General features: G+C 40.3%; 1 protein-coding gene across 1 annotated transcript in view; it reads left to right on the forward strand.

Moving 5' to 3' along the window:
• Positions 1 to 15,182, forward strand: part of ADGRG7 (adhesion G protein-coupled receptor G7) — an 86,847-nt gene extending 71,665 nt beyond the window's left edge. Inside the window, exons 13-16 of the mRNA XM_075333108.1 lie at positions 2,727 to 2,802; positions 7,263 to 7,421; positions 9,457 to 9,616; positions 14,745 to 15,182. Of these exons, the coding sequence (XP_075189223.1) occupies positions 2,727 to 2,802; positions 7,263 to 7,421; positions 9,457 to 9,616; positions 14,745 to 14,969 (620 nt within the window). The 3' untranslated portion in view covers positions 14,970 to 15,182. The remainder of the gene's footprint in view (positions 1 to 2,726; positions 2,803 to 7,262; positions 7,422 to 9,456; positions 9,617 to 14,744) is intronic.
• Positions 15,183 to 15,992: the final 810 nt, after the last annotated feature.

Genomic DNA, 15,992 nt, shown 5'->3' on the forward strand with positions numbered 1-15,992 from the left:
AGGCCCTGCATCTCCCACACCATCACCGGGCCCCGGGATCACCAACCCCTACCCACGGAGGGGCAACACAACACCTGGCTGCTCCGCATCACCATCCCCGGGATCCCCATATTGAGCAGCGGTGGTGAAATCACCACAACCGTGGGTGGCGTCACGGACAATAAACAATCCCCACACCCAACCAACCCCTTTCACTCATGGGTGAGGAGTGCCGCTCGAGAAACCCCCGGGATCCGGCCTACAGCTCGAGCCACCACTGAGCAGTGGCCGCCGGACCCGAGCAGAAGGGGTGAGCGTAGTGTGCTGGCACCCTCCTCCCCGCCCGCGACATACACAGCACTCACACGCCATATACAGCACAACCACACCAACACACACACACACACACACGCCATACACAGCACTCAACATGTTATATACACAGCACATAAGGAGAAGGAAAAAAGCTCTGCATTTTAACATGTGCACACCAGGAATTAGATATACAAATAAACCTTAAAATTTTAAACTTTATTAAGTGCCAAACACAGCACACACACACGCCATATACACAGCACACACACGCCATATACACAGCACACACACGCCATATACACAGCACACACACACCGTATACACAGCACACACACGCCATAGACACAGCACACACACGCCATATACACAGCACACACACGCCATATACACAGCACACACACGCCATATACACAGCACACACACACCGTATACACAGCACACACACGCCGTATACACAGCACACACACGCCATATACACAGCACACACACGCCATATACATAGCACACACACGCCATATACATAGCACACACGCCATATACATAGCACACACACACGTCGTATACACAACACACACACACATTGGACATTGAAGTCACATACATTTGATATATACAGCTCAGATATAAGTACCTGCTGCTTAGTTGCCCCTGTGAGATCAGGTGCTGCACAAGTTCCTGCCTGACGCAAGATGGATGCAGCAGCTCAGCTCAATGGCTGGCTTCATTCTAGTTTTCACTCTACCTTTGTGCTCGGCTGTTCAGGTCTAGCACAGCAGAGGAGAGTGCACAAAACGGGAAGGTGAGAGGCAGAACACATGGCACTATACAGCCTCCTTTTTAGTACTGTGCAGGCCCCTCCCCCATCACTCTGCTTCTAGCTGCAATTTCACAGGGGAGCATGTAGGAGCCAGAGGGAGGGAAGAAGTCCCACCCCCAGTGCTGCCTGACGGCTGGCAATAGACAAAATGAGCAGCTGCCCGATCACCGCAGCCACTGGGAATCTGCCCCGGGGGCCACAGAAAAGGTCATAGCGGGCCGCATATGGCCTGCGAGCAGGAGGTTCCACATCCCTGCTCTACAGGGTGGGGAGTAATGTAGGGTCAACAAACTGTGTATGAAGGATGATGTTAGCAATCCACTTTGGGGGTATCATACTGTGTCTGGGGGGCACTTTTGATGGCATACTTTATGTGGGCCATGAAAGGGTTGTTGTAGTGCATGGGAACACTAAAGGCTTCAATGAGAGGAAAATTACTTTGTAAGGCTTGCAAGGTTTTAAACTATGCTCTTCTGTGACTGTGCTGAATATTCATTTTTTTCTTTATGTGTGTGTGTGTTGGGGCAATTAGAATGTCTGCTATGGGGGCCCATGAGTTGTATGTATGCCCATGATTTGCCCTCACATTGTCCCAATGCTGCCACGTCTTTATACACTTCCCAGTCTCTATACTGTGCCACCTTTCACTGTCTCCAAAGACATTCCCCCTTCAAACTGACTCCTCACACATTCCCCTCCTCCCCATACTGTCTCCTCACACATTCCTCACTTCTCCCTATACTGTCTCCTCACCCATTCTCCAAGTTCTCCATATTGTCTCCTCACACATTTGCCCCTTTGATAAACTGTTTCCTGACACATCCCCCTTGCTATCACCTCACACATTTCCCTTCGCTCCTTAACTATCTTCTCACACATTGCTCACTTTTTGCACCGCACTGTTACCTCACACATATCTCTCCACCCCATACTATCTCCTCACACACTTCCCCCATTTTCTCCTGACACATCCTTCTCCCCATACTGTCTCCCCACACATCATAGTTTCAACCTGACCCCTCTCCCCAGACTGATTTCACTTTTAAACACTTCCTTTCCAATAAAACTGTTGTGTTTTTGGATCCCTTGAAGCGCTTACCTTGCCTCTGAGAACCTCCTATGTGGTGCAGATGTGACATCAGCAGCGTGATCAGCTCACGTGATCAGCTCACCTGTTCACATTGCTGATGTCGCTGGACTCAAATGTTCCAGTGGTCAGAGCTTCACTAGTATTTGTGATTCAGAGATGCAAGTACAATTGAATTTAGGGATCTGGAAGCTTAATTCTTCTCTGAGAGGGCTTGCAGAACAGCTGAATCTCACTCCCAGGGGGTGACAAAAAGCTGTCTGGGAGACACCTTGAACTGCTGTTTTAGTAGGGCCTACGGTATCCCCCCTACCAGCTGCACCTAAGGCAATTGCTCCGCCCCCACCCCACTAGATACGCTACTGCTCTATCTACTAGTGAAGAGACCAGAAATAGGGTTGTTCCTCTTGTACACACACGACAGCTTATTTTCAAAACTCATAAGAAATGACAGGTTCTCCTACGATTAGATTGCTTTGTACTGTCTTTGTACTTGGAATTACATTACTTTGTTTTCTGTATCTTCAGGACTCCCCGCAATAATTGTCACTTTAACAATTGCAGCAACATATTCAGAAGAAAACAACTACAACCGAAAAGAATTGTAAGTTACATTATCACACTCAAAATGTTATCGTTCCAGAATGTTTAGACTCCTAAAGTCAGTGTCATGTTACTTATTGTGTTATGTATACTACATAATAACATATGGTTATGAATATAACATTCGAGGGCCCAATTGAATATTTGCATTTTTTTAAAGTCCCTTTACTTTTTTCTTGTCTCGTGGTTCTAATGTTTTGATTTCTTCCAAATTTTTTCATGCCTTTAGCTCTAAACCCAAATTGCTCTTTATTTTTGTCTTAACCATTTTTGCCAGATTTTAGCACAAAAATTACATATTAAGCTAAAATGGCGCTAACTTTGTACAAAAAAATTTGGCCTTTCACAATTGATGTCAGTTGCAAATATTTGAAAAAAAACAAACCAAAAAACAACGTGCACAATGGCAAACACAAGAAAGGCAAACACATAAAATAGACATCAAAAAAGCTCGAATTAAAAAAAAATTGGTGTAAATAAAACAAAAGCAAAAAAAAACAATATCTGGATTCTGACTTCCATGTTAAAAGAAAAAAAATGGATCAAGTTGCAAAAAAAATGGATGCAATTGATCTTTGATTTTTTTGGGCTGAATAAAAAAAGACGTGCAAATGTTTATTGATCTAGTTAAAAAATGGATTTTTGTCACCAATCTAATGAATGAATCCTGTACTGGATCACCTTAAATGTTTTTGTCATTCCAAACTGAATCCAAATCCAGAAGTAACTAACAAAAATGTGAGCATCACCCTATTTTTTAATTGTTTTTTAATAAAATACAGTTTCTGCCAGTGACGATTCAGTGAAATACACATTTATTGTACTGAAATGTGGGGACCAATGGGCATGTAGCATCCAACATGATCAGTTAACACATTGCTGATGCCATTCTGCTCCCCATTTGTTTATTGACACATTTCCAGGAAGAATTACAGAAAAATTACTGAAGATTCACACAATGCAGAATTCTAAGAAAAGATTCCATAGGATATAGAAAAATAACAAAACTAAAATAATGTGGTTACATAAGTGTGAACACCCTCCTATAATTCGGGATGTAGTTGTGTTCAGAATTAGTCAATCACATTTAAACACGTTACATAGCAGTCAGTACATAGCTGTCATCATTTACAGTGATTTTGATTAACTCCACATAAAGTTTAGCTGTTTTGGTAGGAATGTCCTGGTTTTTTTAGTTGCATTTTACAGCAAAAGCCATGGTCCATAAACAGCTTATAACACAGCAAAGACATCTTATTGTTGAAAGTAATTAGTTAGGAGAAAGGTACAAAAAATTTTTAAAATGCATTAAATATACCATGGAACACTGTGAAGACGTCATCAAGAAGTGGTTTAAATTTTGAATTACTGTGACATTACCTAGAACCAGCGTTTAAAAACAAAATTGGTGTAAAGACAAAACAGAAATTGGTTACCAAGTGGCCTACAGCAACATTTAAACAGTTGCAGAAATGTCTGGTAAATATTGGTTGTGTTCTCCATGTGACAATCTCCTGTATTCCTCTGTCTAGCCTGTGGTTTAGGGAGGTAAGAACAGAGCCTTACTTTGAAAAACATCAAATCAGAGCTGTGTTTTTTCAAAAACAACATCAAATCTGCTAAAAGTTCGTGGTTTGATGAGTCCAAAATTATACTTTTTGGCCATAATTCCAAAAGACATGTTTGTTGCAATGTCAACACTGCGCATCACCAAAAGAACACCATACCCACAGTGAAGCATAGTGAAGTCCGCGTTATGCTTAGGGAATGTTTTTCATCATCTAGAACTGGGGCTTTAGTCAAGGTTGTAGGAATTCGAAATAGTTCTAAATATCAGTCAATTTTGCAACAAACGCTTCAGGCTCCTGCTAAAAAGCTGAAGAAAGAGGAAGTTCAACTTTCAGCATAAAAATGACCATGATGCATACCTCTAAATAAAAGAAATTGCTTCACCAGAAGAAGATTCAAGTTTTAGAATGGGCCAGCTAGAGCCCAGACCTGAATCCAATAGACCTGCAGTCAAAAATACTGATCTCTGACATAAATTCAAAGGGTACTTGTACAAAGCATTACTTCAAAATTGTGCGTGTTTATGCAACCACAATATTTTAGTTCTTTATTTTTCTTTTTCTATCCGAAAAGATTCAGTGTATTTTTCAATGAAACTGCACAGACTGTGGGTGACATTAAAGGTGGAAAAAAAGTCCTGAAATAATTTTTTTTGGTATCATTTTCACAGAGATGTATGTATATATATATATATATATATATATATATATATATATATATATATAATATGTATATGTATGTAGGTATGTATATATGTATGTGTATGTAAATATATGTATAAAAATAAATATATATATATATATATATATGTATATATATATATATATATACATATATATATATATATATATATATATATATATGTATATATATATATATATATATATATATATATATATACACACAGGGGCACACAGAAATAAGTGATGAACATATTACCAATTTTCTAAGTAAATATATTTCCAAAGGTGCAATTGACATACGTTTCTCACCAGATATCAGTAGTCAAACCAGAGATGGCCATACATTTAGTAAAGTATAATAATGAGAAATGACACAGGGAAAAAACTAAAAAGTATTGAACACATGAAAATAAAGAGGTGCAAAAAGCCATGGAAAGTTACGAATCCTGCTGAAATCAATCAATATCTAGAACGTAATCCTGCCACTTGTTGAAGGCCTATAAAAATATGTCTCTTTAACAAGGTGCTACACAAGAATTATCTCATGATGGGTAAAACCAGTGAGCTGTCTCAAGATGTTTATAACCTTATTTTTGCAAAACATACTCATGGAATTAGTTATAGAAGAATTTCTAAACTACTAAAAGTTTTAGTGAGTATTGTCTGGGCCATACTCCAGAAGTGGAAATAATATAATTTTACCTTAAATCGACCACAAACAAATGCACCCCACAAGATTTCAGGCAGAGGAGTAAAAAGAATTAACAGAAGAGTTGGCCAAGAACTAAGGACCTCCTGTGGAGAGCTACAGAAAGACCTGGAATCAGCAGGTACAACTGTTTCAAAGAAAACAATAAATAATGCACTCAACCTCCATAACCTGTATGCACACATCACAAAAGACTTCATTGCTGAGTAAGAAACATGTTCAAACTCATTTAAAGTTTGCTCATTAACTTTTAGACAAGCTTGTAAAATACTGTGAGAATATAATCTGGTCAGATGAGACAAAAATTGAACCATTTATAAGCCATAATACACACCATGTTTGCAGGCAAAAAGGCACTGAATATCACCCCAAAAACAACAAACCAACAGTGAAGTTTGAAGGTGGGAACGTCATGGCGTGGGGCTGTTTTTCGGCATACGGCACTGGCAAATGTCATGTAATTGAAGGAAGGATGACTGAATAAATGTACAAAGACATTCCTGATAAAAAAAATCTGCTGCCATCTACCAGGATGATGAAGATGAAACGAGGGTGGACATTTCAGAAAGACAATGATCCCAACACACAGCCAAGGAAACTCTCAATTGGTTTCAGAAAAAGAAAGTAAAGATAACCTCACTCAAATTGAAAATTTATGGAAGGAACTAACCTCAAAGTTAACAAAAGGAGCCCACAGTACCTTCAGGATTTGAAGAGTGCTTGTGTGGAAGAATGGGTCAAAATCACACCTGAGCCATACATGCGGCTGGTTTCTGCATACAGGAGGTGTCTTGAAGCTGTCATCACCAACAAAGGCTTTTATATGAAGTGTTAAATAAATTTCAGTAAGCATGTTCAATATTTTTTCCCTCTGTCATTTCTCTTATTACACATCACTAAATTTATGGACATCTATGGTTTGATATCCTTGTCTGTGTGGATTAGATGGGTTGTTATCAATATCTGGTGAGAAATTCATGTCAACGGCATTTTTAAAAATATATTTTCTTAGAAAATGAGTGATGTGTTCAATACTTATTTTACCCGCTGTATACATTTTATATAAAGGAGGATTAAAAGTTTGATGTTGTCGTAATTAACTGACCTGATGAAATGTTTTCAGTTCACCGTGCAGTGAACATTGTAAAACAAGAACAAAAAAAGCAAGATTGGAACTGTTTTTTTTTTTCATCAGTTCAATGCACTGTCAATTGTTTTTCCTATTTTTCAGTACATCATTTTATAAAATTAATGGTGCAATTCAAAAGTACAACCCATCCTGCAAAAATCAAACTCATTTGGCTATGTCATTTAAAAGAATTAAGTTATGACTCTTAGATGAAGGAAAGGGAAAACAAAAGTACAAAAAAAATTAAAAGAGCCTGATCACTATTTAACACCTACCATAACTGTAGGTTGTTGGTTGACTTTGATTATTTCTTTTTCAGCTCTGATTGTGATTGTAAGAATTATAATCTCTTCTATTCTGTCTGATTACAGCTGTTGGCTCCTTGCGGAAAATAAAGAAAACCAGTTTGATATCTCTAAGCCGATGCTGTGGTCTTTTCTCCTGCCTGTCGGCCTCATTCTTATTTTAAACATTTACATTGTGATAGCAGTTGTGTTCACAATATCAAGAAAAAAGAAAGAACTAATCAGGTAACTGGTATGGACACCTATAAGGGGCAGGATGGATTGAGAAGCCTTTAAAGTTAGGCCATTTTCGAGACCCCCTCGGCATATTTGACCACTTTTGATAACAATCATATGGGATGACCATTCATTCACAGCCAACCAGCACATTTCTGTTGTAGTCTCACCCTTTCCGCAGTAACACACCACATTTTCTATGGCTTTTTCCCCTTCTCACAATGTCCCATTCACATCTTGAAGAAACCTCTTAGAATCCACCTGAAAAAGCCATCATGTGCAAATACCCATAAAGCACCTATTCTATCTAGAGCTTTCCAGGGCTTATGAGACAGTTGCCAATTCTGCCCTAATTTTCTCTTCACATACATTTCTAGACAATTATACAAAGATTACAGATCAAACTAAAGCAGACAATACATTTTTACTTTTCCATTTCCAGTTTTCAATTACTTTTGAACAGCAATTTTCCACAATACTGTTCTATGGAAGTCATGAGACCTTTTACATTTTTGAGATGACCAGAACAACAGGCAGTACAATGAACCCAACAACAATGTTTGCAGAGGAAAGTCTGAGCCTCCCACTATACACATATTACCAATATAAGTTGATGATGGTCGTTTGATGATCAGACAAATAGTTACATAGGTTGAAAAAAGACCTAGGTTCATCTAGTTCAACCTTCCGTCACCAATTGTACATTTTGTCATTAAGTAATTTATAACTGACAATGTTGTGTGCACTGAGGAAATCATAAAGCCCTTTTTTAAAAAGCTATTATCTATCTGCCTAGCTATTAGCTATTATTATACCTATCTGCCATAGCTATTAGCTATCTGCCTTTACTACCTCTTGTGGTAGGGCATTCCACAGTCTGACTGCTCTAACTGTAAAGAACCCTTTCCTATTTAGCTGCCAGAATCGCTTTTTTTTCCACTCACAGAGAATGCTCCCTTTATCCTTAGTATTGTCTTTGAATAAGGAATAAGTCATGTTCCAGTCCTTTGTATTGACCACACATGTATTTATACATATAAATGAGATCTCTGAGATGTCTTTTTTCTACGCTAAACATATCTAACTTTTTCAACCTCTCCTCACATGGGAGGCCTTTCATTCCTTGTAGTAGTCTAGTTTCCCACCTTTGAACTGACTCTAACTCCTGAATGTCCTTTTTAAAATGTGGAGCTCAAAACTGCATCCCATATTCTAGATGTGGAGGAAAAAGAAACTGCTCAACTACATTGGCGATATTGTTTTTTCCGGCCAATGGTAATCATCGCTGAAATAATCCCATATGGCCAATCAGTTTTTTAATGAACACTCATCAGTTGGCCATCAGTTGAAATAATCATTCATTATGGTTGGAATCATCTGGTTCGGCCGACTATTTGGTAATGTTTATGGAGATCATAAAGCTGATTGACTGATGAGTGCAGACTGTGATATCTGGACCGGCTGCAAGTATTTGGACCTGAGCAGAACATCACTGGCATATATGAGTAGGTTGTTTTCGGGTTAGGGACCCATGCCCGGACATTGCTGTTCGTTCTCATATCGTGAATATTGGATGCATGAAACCAACCTACGGCTTTAACACTTCTTCTATAAACTACATTTCAAAAAATTCATAGAAGAAACTGTTTTGTACGGAAAATACATTTGTAAGGCCCTATTCATTTTGTATATGCGAAAAGGTATCTTTTTAGCACACAGTGAACTAGTATGTGTCAGCATACCTTTTTTTGCTGTAGTGGACAATGCATTTCCATGCATAGGTATACAGTATATATATATATATATATATATATATATATATATGTTTTTATTTATTTATTAAAAAAATAAGCTGTGTAATATGTTTTTTATTTTCGTTTTCCCCCAGGGTTGCCATTGAATGCCTATATGGTGCAATGTTTTGTAACTTACCAGTAGAGATATAGGATGAAATAAATTGTACATAGGGTCTATTACCTTCTACTGTTAGAGAAGATGATACAGTTAGTCATTATTTTTGTATTGTTTTGTATTTTCTACCTAGAACAAAAAAGCTATCGTTTTTAAAGAAGACATTGGCCATATTCTCAGTTGTGTCTTTACTGGGAGTCACCTGGGTAGTTGGGTATTTGATGCTCATACAGACTGATGATAATACCCATTTAATTTTCAGCTTCATATTTTGCATATGCTGCTCAACACAGGTAAACTACTTTCATGTCTAAGGACAACTCAATGACAAATATTTTATAGAGAGTATAGTTGTTACTGTAGATATAGACATATAGCCAGGGCATGGCATTATTTACTGATTGTTGGTGGACTGCTTCAATCCCCGGATGGCTGTCTCTGCATAATCATCGGATTCTTAGAGGTCAGACCACCACTTGTTACCCTGTGTGTAAAATTCTAATTTTGGGAAAGTACAATATAATAATATAAACACACCGGATGCTAATGTTGTATTAACTAATAAATTACTGAAGCTGATACTTATGTATAGGGCTGGTTTTAGACAAAGTGGGGTCCTAGGCAAAAGTTTAAAGTGGGACCCCAAATGCTAACTTATTGCACCATAATACAGAAACATTTAGGTTACATTTCCAATCAACAATTTTTAAGTCATTCGACGCTTGTTTTGCGGCCTCTTTACACAGGCTGAGGAAGAATGATGGGCACAGAATTATCACCAGTATATCAGTCTGTCCCCTACAGTATCATGTTATGAGGTAATGTGCTACCAAGAGCAATGATTTTTATTCTGGCATAAACATTCCAATTACCCGATGAATAAGCCGCATTGTGTTCGCTCGTTGGGCAATTGCCGACCTGTTTACACCTATAAACTCTTATCTGCGCTACCACATGACTGGGATTTCACTAAATGTCCTGAAGCAGTCAAACAACACCAGAAACTATTCTGAAATTACAGAACTGGTATTATCAACATAGTTTTTTCAGTAAACATTGGGGGCCCCTAGGGCTGTGGGGGCTCTGGGCAATTGCCCAGTTTATCCCCTGCCCTAACACTGGCCCTGCTTGTGTATAGGGATGGGCGATCCCCCGATGATCGGGATCGGGGAGACTCTCCCGATCATTTTGTAATGATCGGGATCGAGATTACACAATCTTGCATCCCGATCACCGATCTTGGACTTTACAGGTATTTGATGGTGTGGGGGGCTGTAAAATAAAGAATACAGTTATTATTAAACATTGCCATTATACTTAGAGGTCCCGCGATGCGACCTGCAAACTCTGTCTCCCGCCGCTTCTGCTTCCGAGTTCGATAATCGCTGTGCCGCCCAGTAATAAATGGACCTTCCGTGATGCCATAGCATGTGACCAGTCACGTGTAAATGTTGTATTATCTCATTGGCTACAGACTGCTCACATGACTATGACGTCATGCTAGGTCCTGTCACTGCATCTCGCTGGTACGCGGTGCTCTCCCAAGCATTTCTGTACTCAGTATACTCGGTGAGCGCTGTGTACCGGCGAGAACTGGTGGAGGAAGGTTGAACTAGATGGACCTAGGTCTTTTTTCAACCTAAGTAACTATGTAACTATGATGCTCGGGCACATGCTCAGCTGCACGTCCCTGCATGTCGGCGCTCTTTACAGGGTCAGGGATTAGCTGCCACAGCCGGTGAATAGCCGCGACGGAAATCAGGTGATCGGAGATCACCGTTGCTATAGTAACCTGCCCGCCAGGTTACTATGGCAACGGTGGCAGCGGTGACGTCACCGCTTACCAACCCATAGCCTCTGCTCAGTCATTGAACTTGCATTAAATATCGTATTGTTTCTTAAGCCTGCTTTACAGGTTGCAATTTCGCATACGATATCGTATGCGATTTGCAACGCCCCCATCGTATGTGTGGCACGTTTAATTTGTTGAACGTGCCGCACAAACGATTAACCCCCGTCACACGTACTTACCCGTCCATACGACCTCGCTGTGGGCGGCGAAGTCCACTTCCTGAAGTGGGAGGGACGTTCGACGTCACATCGATGTCACGCGGCAGCCGGCCAATAGAAGCGGAGGGGTGGAGCTGAGCGGGACGTAAACATCCCGCCCACCTCTTTCCTCCCGCATTACCGGCCGGGAGCCACAGGACGCAGGTAAGATCTGTTCAATGTTCCCGGGGTGTCACACACTGCGATGTGTGCTGCCTCGGGAACATTGAACAACTTCACGTTCAATTCATGAGGAATGGACGACGTGCATGCGATGAACGGATTTTCGTTCAATCGCAATCGCACGTACCTGTCACACACTACAATGTACCTTACGATGCTGGATGTGCGTCACTTACGATGTGACCCCACCGACACATTGTAAGATACATTGCAGCGTGTAAAGTTGGCTTTAGCGCCTTTTCCAGGCACTTTACCTGGCTCGTCCAGTGGCCCTGGTGGCGCTGGCACGCTGGGTAATAAAGGGGTTAATACCAGTATTCTCAGATGGTACTTAGCCCGAAATTCATGGTGTCACGCCAAATTAGACATGGCCACCTTGAATTTCTAGTAAACAGTAAAAAAAACACAACACATAGAATTTTTTTTATTAGAAATAAAACAATACAAACATTTACAGACTTCACCTACTGTATATTATAAAATATATCCTTAGTCTGACATAATCCACAGGTGGAGCATTGTCAGCTTCATCACTCTGTACATAAGGATAAGGCTGCATATCAAAGTTAGATAATAGCATAATGCTATAAGCATACCGAAAAACATTGAAGCATACAATGAAAAATGCCACTTGCTAACTTGAAAGTGTGAGTAATGAAATGCATACCTGCCATGAATATTAGGAAAAAGAAGATATTTAGCAATCGCATTAATCAATGTAACTGAGCCCCAAAACCTCGTCAAGGTATATCTCTATATTGGGGTCCCTAGCTCTATGACTCTAACTGTGTCATCTCATTGCAATTAAAAACGGCTATGTGTGGAGAGGGGTAACCAAGGACTTTCTTATATAGGAGATTGAAAAAACATGGCCGAAAGGGGCGGAGCTGTGTTCACATTCAGAAAAAACTTCATAATACTAAATAGGATAACTGAAGTGAGCACTAATATATATTATGAGTGCAAGCCAAAAAAATACATAGTAAATAAGGATAAGGCTGCACATCAAAGTTAGATAATAGTATAATGCTATAAGCATACCGAAAAACATTGAAGCATACAATGAAAAATGCCACTTACTAACTTGAAAGTGTGAATAATGAAATGCATACCTGCCATGAATATTTGGAAAAAGGAGATATTTAGCAATCGCAATGATCAATGTAACTGAGCCCCAAAAATGGTGTCACGCCAAATTAGACATGGCCACCATGAATTTCTAGTAAACAGTAAAAAAAACACAACACAGAGAATTTTTTTTTATTAGAAATAAAACAATACAAACATTTACAGACTTCACCTACTTTATATTATAAAACAAATCCTTAGTCTGACATAATCCACAGGTAGAGCATTGTCAGCTTCATCCCTCTGTGCAGACACAGTTTATACACCGTGAGAAGCACAGAGAGCCAAGTCAGCTCTCCTGCATCACTCTGTACAGAGCGAGATGCAGACTGACAGTAAGGAGACGATTGTACTTGCGTCTCGCATCACCCCGCACGGTCTGACAATCTCAGGACAGGAGCGCTTCATCTGCATGGAAATATATGCCACCGACCGCTCCTGTGGGGAGATTGTGCGCCGTGATTTGACACTTGCATAATGACAATGAAAGTTCAGTTACCAGGACCTTCGATGACGTCATAGTCATGTGACCAGTCTGTAAGCCAAGCAACATTCACACCAGATGGTCACATGCTATGATGTTATTGAAGGTCCTGTAAGTTGGTGCTGGTTACCGGCAGTACAGCAATGATCAGACTCAGAAGCAGGAGCGGCCGGGAATCTGCAGGACGCATCGCGGGATCTGTAAGTATAATGGCAATGTTTTTTAATAATGTGCTTTTTTTTAATTTTTTACAGCCCCTGGACCTGATCTGGACCCAATCTGTAACACGAGCTTCCCAAGTTAGCTCGTGGTCGGGATCCTGTACACGATCACTATGTGATCGGTATGATCCCCAATCTTTACAGTTCGGGATTGCCCATCACTACTTGTGTATTATAGACCTGTATATCTGCATATTTATTCTTCAACCTGAATCAAATGTCTTAAAATTATTAAACAAAATATGGGGGAATAGCAAAGGGTGTTCAAAGAGCACTTTGGATAATAGATGCAGTGACATAAAATGGATTAGGTCACATGCATAACCACATTAAGCGCTCATGAGGTCTAGCAGTGGATGGCTTCATCTGAAGAGGATGATGGATTGGGTTTTGTAAATTGGTTAAGATGCAAATAAAATAAACCGTAAACAATTTGGCGAGTAGAATAATTCATTCTCCATCATAGATTAGGTGGACAACCCCTGTAGACTTTAAACTGGTACTTTTCAAAGGATGGCCTGCTCCTAGGTCCACCTAGGTCGCACTTAAGGGGGCTTTACCCGCTGTGACATCACTAACGATATATCGTCAGGGTCACGTTGTTAGTGACGTACATCCAGTGCCGTTAGCGACATTGCTGCGTGTGACATCAAGGAGCGACGATAAACGAGCGCAAAAACGGGAAAAATCATTGCTCGTTGATATGTCGCTCCTTTTCCAAATATCTTTGCTGCTGCAGGTACGATGTTCATCGTTCCTGCGGCAGCAGACATTGCTATGTGTGACACCGCAGGAACGACGAACATCTCCTTACCTGCGTCCACCGGCAATGAGGAAGGAAGGAGGTGGGCGGCATGTTCCGGCCACTCATCTCCGCCCCTCCTCTGCTATTGGGCGGCCGCTTAGTGACGCCGCAGTGATGCCGCATGAACCGCCCCCTTAGAAAGAAGGCGGTTCGCCAGTCAGAGCGACGTCGCAGGGAAAGTAAGTCCGTGTGACGGGTGTAAGCGATGTTTTGCGCCACGGGCAGCAATTTGCCCGTGATGCACAACCGATGGGGGCGGGTACCGATATCGCAACGTGTAAAGTACCCTTTACAGTGGCGGTTAGATACTTGTAGTTATATAGGATATTTCCTGCTGTATTACACTTGAATGATCTTTTTGTTTTGTTTTACTCAGATTAATAAAGGGGGTCCCAAACATCCAACTTTCACCTCTATGACATTCATATGGACAATGGTTGTTCTGATGGGACAACCCCCTTGAGCTTTCTTCGTGTTGCTCATGTAGACTAGACTTTACGGTTATTCTTTTTATTGAAATGTCTGTAATGCTCTTCCATTTTTATACCTAGGGTGTTCAGGTCTTTGTATTTTACACTCTGAGATCTTCAATATTCCTGAAGAAAGTGGTTGTCATCATTCGCAAGTTTAATTCATGCAAGATGTACATACATTCGGAGACGTATTGGGTTAACAAGCTTCGCAAACGGACAACAAGAATTTACCATGAAAAATTTAGAAATCTGTCACAATCGACCGCTGATTTATTTCCTGATGATATGGAATGCAGAGAATAATTTTTTTGTATACTGAAATACTTTTGTGAATATTTTTATCTTATATTTGAGTATCTGTCTATATTGGCTATAGTCTTAAATATGTTTCCATGTTGTTGTTCTTTGTTTCATTTGAATGTGTGAAAGTTTGCTGCTAGTTTATTAAAGAAGTACTGTATATAGACTTTCACATTATGCATTGATTCTATAAATACAAATAAACCTGTCTCATAGTTTCCCTACAAACATACAAACATGCTATTTAGTTGGATGGATAATTTGTCTCCAGGAAAGTTCCCTGTTCGCAATTTAGTAGCAAGTATCCTGCACTCTGCTTCAACCCCAACCCAACCAAAAAAGGTGTCCTCCATGACAACGTTTTCTCTTCCATGAATCCTCAGAAGGCTTCTTAGCACTAAAACATTCCTCAGCATTGAAATTGCAACTCCAAGAAGGAAAAGTCATGGAAGTATGAAAATAACAGGATTGATAAACATGTTAATTGGATATGAGTGGATAGATCCATTATGGATTGAGTTTGAGTTGAATTTCCTGAAATTCGTGGTTTCATGCAAGTTTAAACTATTTAAGATTCAATTCGCAGTTCTGAAAAAAAAAAAAGGAAAAACCGAGCCCTCCACCATTTCTTGCACTTCTGCAGCATCAGAGAGCAGGCTAATGTCTTTTTTATAGCTGTGTCTCATTATGCCCTGCAGCTATGACATCTAGCAGACTATCGTACAGTACCTTGTACAGTGGACCAGGCTCTATTAGGGCACTCTGCACCATGCTCTATTAGGGCACTCTCCACCAGGGTCTATTAGGGCACTCTCCACCAGGGTCTATTAGGGCACTCTCCACCAGGCTCTATTAGGGCACTCTCCACCAGGCTCTATTAGGATACTCTGCACCAGACTCTATTAGGGCACTCTGCACCAGGCTCTATTAGGATACTCTGCCCCTGGGTCTATTAGAATACTCTACACCAGGCTCTATTAGGGCACTCTGCACCAGGGTCTATTAGAATACTCTGCATCAGACTCT

This window comes from Anomaloglossus baeobatrachus, chromosome 2 (genome assembly GCF_048569485.1).
Source record: "Anomaloglossus baeobatrachus isolate aAnoBae1 chromosome 2, aAnoBae1.hap1, whole genome shotgun sequence".
NCBI lineage: Eukaryota > Metazoa > Chordata > Amphibia > Anura > Aromobatidae > Anomaloglossus > Anomaloglossus baeobatrachus.